Source organism: Engraulis encrasicolus, chromosome 7 (assembly GCF_034702125.1).
Source record: "Engraulis encrasicolus isolate BLACKSEA-1 chromosome 7, IST_EnEncr_1.0, whole genome shotgun sequence".
Taxonomy (NCBI): domain Eukaryota; kingdom Metazoa; phylum Chordata; class Actinopteri; order Clupeiformes; family Engraulidae; genus Engraulis; species Engraulis encrasicolus.
The window spans coordinates 32,260,397-32,269,241 of NC_085863.1; the positions used below are offsets into that span (position 1 = coordinate 32,260,397).

At 41.8% G+C, this 8,845-nt stretch overlaps 1 protein-coding gene across 1 annotated transcript; it reads left to right on the top strand.

Moving 5' to 3' along the window:
- Positions 1–3,205: 3,205 nt before the first annotated feature.
- On the top strand, positions 3,206–8,607 carry LOC134452107 (opioid-binding protein/cell adhesion molecule homolog). Its single transcript, XM_063202475.1, has 5 exons — positions 3,206–3,239; positions 3,350–3,482; positions 3,992–4,112; positions 6,789–6,940; positions 8,531–8,607. Exons 1-5 carry the CDS (start codon positions 3,228–3,230, stop codon positions 8,605–8,607), a joined length of 495 nt encoding a protein of 164 aa, XP_063058545.1. The 5' UTR covers positions 3,206–3,227.
- The last annotated feature ends 238 nt before the right edge of the window (positions 8,608–8,845 follow it).

Genomic DNA, 8,845 nt, shown 5'->3' on the forward strand with positions numbered 1-8,845 from the left:
ACTCAAGGTTGCCTAAACCATTGTGAATAACGGTCTTTACTTTGTAGTGTTGATGTGATGTACCGTGAGTGTGTATGCAACTCGGAGCCAGCTAGGTTTCTGTTGGCTATCTTTCCCCATGATATTTCAGACGTTTTAAAAATAGGATGGAGATAATAATTGTACCGGGTGTGATATGGAACTAGATTTCATCACACAGCTCTTTAATAAGTCATTAGGCTTACCTTCTGGGTGTGTTTGTAGTGTATTCACAACACAAGGTGAAGTGACCATGCTCTTTCTTGCCACACAGAAGAAGGAGAAATGTAAACAGTGACGTCACGCACAGATTCCCTTATTCTAGATTCTGTTTCTAAACTGGTGGATTGGGACCCAAAAGTGCGTTGCAAAGGGCTCCAGGGTGGGACGCGGAGCTGTGTTGTAAATATTAATTCACCCTTTTACTGTCAGTCACAAAGTTGAAGCAAAATGCAGTATTGAAGAAATTAAAGTGATGTCGAAGAGAGAGAGTGAAACATGGTTAATATTCCTCTCGAGCAGTTGATAGAAATGTTGTATGTTAGCAGCATGCACTGCAACTGCTGATGCATATTATCAAATGCATGGTTATATTTTTGACAGTTATTTGAAGATTGTGATGGCATGGCAAAAAAAAAAACGGGTCACAACCTAATGACATGGAAAATTGTGGGTCCCAAGACTTTTCCAGTTACACGTAAGCACCACTGTTCTAGACGAGTTTGGTTGGTTGGTATTCAGAGTGGGGGCCGGGGACCACCTGCGGGGCCAAGAGGGGGTGCTAGGGCTTCCGTGGCAGGTTGGTAGGAAGAGAATGGCAAAAAAAACCCATTGATAATTCAATAAATTAAATGATGACCCTTTCTAATAAGAGATTAATAAAAAGCAGTATAAATCTTACAAATGAATAGATATTAAAGCTGTTGTTGGGGGAATTAAAGGATGCCTGGCATCCCTTGGCATCTGCGACGACACGCCACTGCCTAGGCTACTAAATTCATTTATTTTTCAAAAAGTTACCTGGGCCACGGCCCCCCTGGCTCGGCCGTTTCCGCGGTCCATGCTAGGGCTTCCGTGGCAGGTTGGTAGGAAGAGAATGGCAAAAAACCCATTGATAATTCAATAAATTAAATGATGACCCTTTCTAATAAGAGATGAATAAAAAGCAGTATAGATCTTAGTAAAATCTCAGTAACTAATGATAATATGCAAATACTACAAATAATATGCTCACGATTTTACAAATCTTTTAAAAGTATTTTTACTACTTTACAAAAAAATGATAGATAGGTATAGATATAAAATATTTCCCACACATTTACAGAAAATTGTTAATGTTTTGTTCGTTATTTACTACGTGTTTATCATGCTGTACTGACCCACAGACCTAGAGATTACTAGTTATATAAGGGACTGTGGTGCACAGAAAAAAAAATTATGTGGCACAACACATGTAAGGGGGGTCTTGGCTGGAATTAATGAGCATATGAGGGGCCTTGCCATGGTGAAGTTTGGGAAACACTTTTATTGCTGAAAATCACATCTTCCTGTCATTGTATGCCCATTCCCCATCCTATTTTAGGAGATAGCGTATTATATACAGTACTGCAGTGGTGTATGGTGTACACCGGACCTGCATGTGTATTCCTGGCATTTGCTCATTAAACCTGCTAGACTCTGCGATACAGTTATTTTGAAGAACCGTATCGTGTGGAGCAGCTGTTTCCAATTGGGATCTAACGAGAGAGTTACCATTCGGGCTGTGAGATGATGGAGGTAGTGATTTATTTCCCATCATGCATCCTGGCCCTCCCTAACTGGCTTCACACCACCCTACTGTTCCCTCACCATGGGAAAAACAGGCCCATCACTGGCCATTGGTGTGTGTGTGTGTGTGTGTGTGTGTGTGTCTGTGTGTGTGTCTGTGTGTGTATGTGTGTGTGTGTGTGTGTGCGTGTGCGTGTGTGTGTGTCTGTGTGTGTATGTTTGTGTGTGTGTATGTGTATGTGTGCGCGCGTGCGCGCTGGAGGCTTCTGGGTTTCTGGGTGTGTGGACTCTCAGTCACTGGTACCCGTAGCAGCATCAGCCACAACACTTTTTTGCAAGATAAATTTCAAATAAAACTGGGGAAAAAAGCTAAATAAATAAATAACACTGTTAGGAGGCAGCAGATGTTATTAAAGCAGTAACTGCTCCATGTTGGTTTGCTGTAATTGGTTTGTGTGGTGTATGATTAAAATGTCGGAAATTGTTCCGTAGAAACGGTCATGTCTCAATTTCACCACCGCTGCCTTTGCTGTGGGGGTAGAAGGGAAGATATCCTTTAATAATTAGCCAATAGATGCTGCTGTTACAGAGATGATATTGCTTAGCTTAGTGTCAGCATTACATGAAGGATACACTGGCAGGTCAACTCCACACACTAAAAATCAATACAGGTGTTGAGCCTCATAAAATGGCTGGTTTCTTACTATGTCTTGGTGGTTATCAATAAATATCCTCAACCATCCTGGCAAGCCAAGTTGCACACTGAGCAAAAAAAAACAAACAAACAAAAAAAACATGATGTGGGAAGATATTGAGAATCACCTTTTCTTTAAAGCAAGAAACATGAAATAATGTACCATACTGGTGTGGTTGAAAATAGCAGAATGTTTAGGATCTAATGGAGGCATGCTGTACTGTACATCAGAAACCATGCTGGTCAATACTTGGCAGAAATACCACTGCTGCAGGCAATGAAGAATTGCAGTATATGCCATGGACTCCCAATTAGTGAAGCATGTATGCTAATAATAAAACATGCCAATCTAAACTGACAAAGGAGACACTTGGAAGTAGTAGTACTGGTTATGTGATATTTTCTTTTATTTTTTACTATTTAGGATTCCCTCTATTCACTAATTGCATATTTCGGTTATACTTTACTTGACGATGGTGTCATACTTATGACGTAACAGTGTCAAAACTGTGTCATGACACAATCATCGATGAATCATAAACATGATGTCAATGTCATAAAGGTTTTATGGTCATGAAAAGTTGACATTGTTAGGGCTGTCTTTACCATGAAGTCTTAAAATGTTTATGACATTGACATAATGTTTATGACACATGCATGACTGCGATACAACATTATGACATACGTATGATGCCAGTGTAAAGTAAAGTGTTGCCCATATTTCTACTCAAACTGCATTCTACTACAGATGTTAAGCTATGTGTGTAGATAAAACCACCGATACATAGCAGAATGTTTACACCCACAACTGAATGTTGCCCCAAATCTCATCAAATTCCCATCTCTCTGTTCCCCGCTTCTCTCCTCCAGGTGGCCCTGCCAGCCGTTTTATCACTGAGGGGGAGTATGTGGAGATCACGGCCATCACCAAAGAGCAGGCTGGCATTTACGAGTGCATATCCACGAACTACGTCTCTGCGCCTGATGTCAGGATCTGTAAGCTGTAAGTTATTAGTCAGATGTTCTCTGGGTGGAAATACTGAATTTGCATGCTTCACAAATGTAAAATTATTAGCCATTCAATTCCATAAGCTTCTCATATACATATCCACGGCCCTTAAACAACGTACCCAACCTCACATTGCTCCACGGACTATAACCAACAACCTGTACATAGATAACTTTAACCCTTGTAAGGTGTTCGGGTCATTTTGGCCCGTTGTCAGTTTTTAGCTTGAGAAAAATAGTGTCAGTTATTATTCTTTCACTGTGAGATTGATAGGCTTTGGCTCATTTTCAATGAGGAACATGAATCAGGAAAGAAAATGTGATCCCCCTTGTGGTCAAAATGACCCGAACACCTTCTATGTAACAAAAACACGAACACCTTACAAGGGTTATGTCATTTTGGATGAGTGTCCGCGAAGAGTAATGTACTGTGTGTGTGCGTGCGTGCGTGCGTGCCTGCCTGCCTGCCTGCCTGCGTGCCTGCGTGCGTGCGTGTGTATTTAGACCCTCCAGTCATCTCCAGAGCCAGGAACACCCTGAGTGCAGTGGGCCAGAAGGGGACGCTACAGTGTGGGGCCTCAGCCGTCCCTTTCGCCGACTTTGAATGGTACAAGGAGGACAGGAAGTAAGCACACATATAGTTTAAACACACACCCAAGAGACAAATTACTATTATTCGAATGGTAAGAGGAGGACAAGAAGTAAGCACACATGTAGTCTATAAAGCATTATTACAAGAAGCCCACTGATAGTCAAAACACACACCAAGAGAAATACACAGGGTATTATTATTATTCGAATGGTATAAGGGCGACAATAAGTAAGCACACAAATAGTCTACATAGCATTATTATTATTCGAATGACACAAGGAGTACAAGAAGTGAGCACACTTACAGTACAGCAAGAATACACACCCAGGAGGAATGCACTGCACTAGACCTCCTGTCTATCTCGTTTCTTCTGGTGGTCCTCATTCATCCAGGTCATCTTAGTCAGAAGAGTTAAGTTGTGGTAAAATTCTGTGCTCCTGGACACGGATGTTAAGGGCACAAAATCCGTGTCCAGGAGCACGGAATTTGCCAAAATTCCGTGCTCCTGGACACGGAATTGTTTTCCGTGCTCCTGGACACGGAATTGTTTTCCGTGATGGACACAGAGAAGTGCTCTCTCTATAGGCTACTCCCACAGCTCTATGTTTCCACAGTCTTGTGTTTTCTCAGGATTTTACAAATTTCAAATATTTTTTCTCAAAAAAACATTTCCTACTGACAGGTTAGGGTTAGGGATTGTTTTGGTCTGGGCACAGCTACTTTTCTTTCATTCATTATATGAATTTGATAGCCTAGCAACCAACTGGAAAAGGTATTTCTCAAAAATATGTCTTTAATGACAGGTTAAGGTTAGGGAATGTTTTGGTCAGGGCACAACTTAAATTGCTATAGCATTATATTGTTTAGGATTAGCATTTGGTATGTATTTTCTAATGATAGAGTTACACAGTACTGTGGTGATAGCCTATAGAAAGCACTTCTGTGTGCCCATCACGGAAAACAATTCTGTGTCCAGGAGCACGGAAAACCATTCCGTGTCCAGGAGCACGGAATTTTGGCAAAATCTGTGCTCCTGGACACGGATTTCGTGTCCTTAACATCCGTGTCCAGGAGCACAGAATTTTTGGAGATCAGGCTGGGGCAACCGGACAGATTTAGAGCTTGAAGACATTTCATCTCTCCAATTGACAAAGTTTTTCATGTCTAATTTTCTGAAGTGGGAATCATTGTAAAAACTTAGTTGAAGAATTCTTTCAGTGAAGGGGACAAAATATTTTCAAGCTCAAAAAAGGTCACCCAGTTACTTACAACTAAACTCAACCTCCTCTGCCTTCTTTCTGCCTGTCTTATTTAGGTGTATTAAGCGCTTGAAGTGTGTGTTGGGGGGGGGGGGGGTGGGGGGGACTCAGGGGAACTCTATTATATATATATATATATAAATAATAATAATAATTCAAAAAAACTTTTTTTTTTTTTTACACATCCCATTTTGACCCAGATAGCCCTACTAGACCTAATGAATATTCGAAGTTCGAATTCACATAGTTTTAGCCTGTAAAACACAAATAAAAAACAAATTAAAATTAATATTCGGTGACGGAAACAAACTGCCTATGGTGGAGATGCCGCTCGCTGCCTGAAAGCAGTAGCCCATACCTTTTCATGTTTTTCGACATTTGTTGCAGCATTACTGTATAGTTGTTCTCTGGAATGTCCATCAAGCACGTAGTGTCTGTTTATGGTCTTAAATGATGCGCAGCGTTTCCCCCTTTAAATGACCCACGCTGGTTTTGTTTAGCTATCGCTGGACTGGAGTCTTGACAAGAGTTCTTGCCGTTCAGGGCAGCGAACAGAATTCTGATAAGTTTGTCGGTGAATGACTTAACGTACACACACACCCCAAAATATGTTCATATCTGGTGGTGGTTCTTGGATGTTGGCCAGCACGGAGTAAAATTGTACAGCAAAGTGGTATGGAAGCTAACAAAGTGCGACTTAGCACCATGACGTTGCAACATACTTGTAGCATTTTGTAGCTTCAGAATATGCACCAACACGACTTCACACTTTTTACACCATCTGCAATAAATGGATAATTATGCGAGACAACACCGATGCAGGCGGCTCCCTGGAGTTTTGTCAACCAATGGAATCAACGAGTCGAGTGAGGTATTGTAGCAAACGGTGCCGGGTAGTGTACGGGTGCGTGTGTATGAGAGAGGGAGGGAGAGGAGAGCAGCATCTGCCGTGGTGGTGAACTTACATAATTAAACGCACCTGTCATTCGAATTCGCGTGGTTCTTGTCAAACAAATCAACAACACGTCTTCCTTTGTCACGCCCATCAAGTTAAGAGTCCTGAAAGCACTTTGACGAGACGCTGTTTTTTTTTTTCCCTCCGCTGCGACCAATCGACCAACGGGATTCGGTCGACTAGAATTTTTTTTGGTCGACCAACGATTAGTCGATTATTTGCGGACAGCCCTACTTGATAGGGCATTTTTGTGTCAAGTACACTACCCTTAATGAGCTGTGTCCTTTCTGCTTCCTGTGTAGACTTAACTTCAGTATTTGACTCATGTACGTAACACTTAACTTGATTGCCTAACTGCCTGTCTCTTGTTTGAGTGTACTTGTGTAATACAGGTAATTTGATTTGATTGGGTGTATTTTTGTCGACAACACTGTGCTCCACTTAATTGATTCGCTGCCTGACAACATGTGCCTTGTTTGGGTGTGATTGCCACAGGGTTCTGATTGGAGTTAATGGGCTGAAGATTGAGTGCAAGGGGAAGCAGTCGATGCTGACCTTCTTCAACGTGACCGAGGAGGACTATGGGAACTACACCTGCATTGCCATGAATGCCTTGGGAGTCACAAATGCAAGCCTCATCTTATGTGGTAAGACACCTGGCAACCATCCCCCAAAATCTGTTCGTCATATGACTTTGAAAAGTAACATAAATCATACCATAGACCGTTAACATATCATTAAAAAATATTACATCCCACAGAAAAGGGACCATGTAAACACTATTACATAACACTGTAACTTATGAGCAAACAAAAACAAATGTTGTCCTCTTTTCCTTGAAGTACGTTCATGTTTTACCAACACATGCTTAGACAACTATTGAAAGTCCTGGCTGCACTCTGAGTTTCACAGGAACTCATTTACATCAATTTACCAATACGTATAACACGTTTGTAATACTATTATGACTGAAGTGTATGTACCCACATAAGGACACTACCAAGGACATAGAATATTGAATACTTCATATTTGCATACATTCCTCAGTGCTGTGAATGGGGGTGTAACCTTCGGGTAGGTGGGTACCAGCAGTTGCTGAAATGCAATCCAGGCCCACATGCAGAGCCTCGGCCAATTAACCCACCATGATAACTACATCTGAGATACGGCAACACAGAACTAAACTGCAGCCTTCAGATCTCCCCTTTGCCTGGCTTCCTTTTTGAGTTCCATCACTATCCTGTAATGCGTGACTGTAAACCACATTTGCGACTTGAAAGCACAAGGAGGTAATGAATGCAAATGTAGGCCACAATTCAGGCCGTCTTCACCACCACAGTAACCCTGCATAGCATTAGGAGTTTATTTTATTATTGATGAAAGCCCTCTGCAATGAATAAAACCACAAAAACAGGAATAAAAGGAGGACAGCCTTGCGTGTGCTTTTGAGTGAGTAGGGGCTTCCGCACACCGGCTCCGACAAAGTGCTGAGCACTGCGCAGCTAAAGTTCGATTCCATTGTTTTCAATAGAACCCCGCACACTGGCAAAGATGTCCGCGGACATTCGCGGATGTCGGATAGCGATTAGAGACAAGATCTATTTTGTCGGCGCCGCCCATTGACTATCAATGCTATGTTCATTTGAAATTTGGTTTGGGAGTGCGAATTATGTCGGAAGCGAAAGTGCTCCGCAGTGCTGTCGGAGCCAATGTGCGGCCGGCCTAATAATTGAATATTTTCTCCCATTTCTCTCACAGGTCCTGGGATGCATGATCTAGACATCAACAGTGCGATCTCCCACCTGCCGACACACCTCTCTCTCTTCGCAACCCTCCTCCTCCTCACATTGTATTTCCTCACAGTTTGATGTGAAAGCTGAGATTTCCCTCCTACCCCCTGCACTCAATGCATCCCACCCAACCTTACAACTTTATCCCACAGACTAAGGGCAGTATTCAGCTCCAATTCCTCAAATGTGGCAGTGAATGGTATGAATGATAGCTCTTTTGCAAGCCACTCAATTAAATATGCCAAGGTCATCATCATATCCTCAAAGTCATGTCCTCCTTGGCCAAATGGACCTGTGTGTATGTGTGTATTCTGATGTTCAGAGACATGTTGAAGACACACATCACGACTAATCATTATTAGATCTGAAGCCTCAAGACTTTCACAGGAGTAAAGTGAGTAAGTGAGTGAGGCTTTTTATTTTCTCTCAACTATCTCTTTTTTCCAGACATGGTTACATGGCACAACAACCGCATTTACTACAAGAAAACAAACAGCAAAGATGTTTGTCTTCATGTACGTTGAAAGGAAATAAAAAAGATATCTTGTGCTACACTAAGAATAAACAAATGTCATCCCCACAAATGTTTCCTTTAGTCTTATTGACTTACTTGCTAAAAGGCAGGAAGTCACACAACACTATGTAAAAAGCTTACATTTTCCATCAGGTTTGAGGTTAAAACAAACCCTGAACGTGACTGAAAGTGGCAAGATGAGACAAAGAAACAAAACACAGCATTGTCAACACAGCACATCAGCTGAA

Coding starts and splice junctions, on each gene's coding strand:
- LOC134452107 (XM_063202475.1), top strand. Junction 4,113..6,788: donor TGGTACAAGGAGGACAGGAA/GTAAGCACACAT, acceptor TGATTGCCACAG/GGTTCTGATTGGAGTTAATG. Junction 6,941..8,530: donor TGCAAGCCTCATCTTATGTG/GTAAGACACCTG, acceptor TCTTTTTTCCAG/ACATGGTTACATGGCACAAC.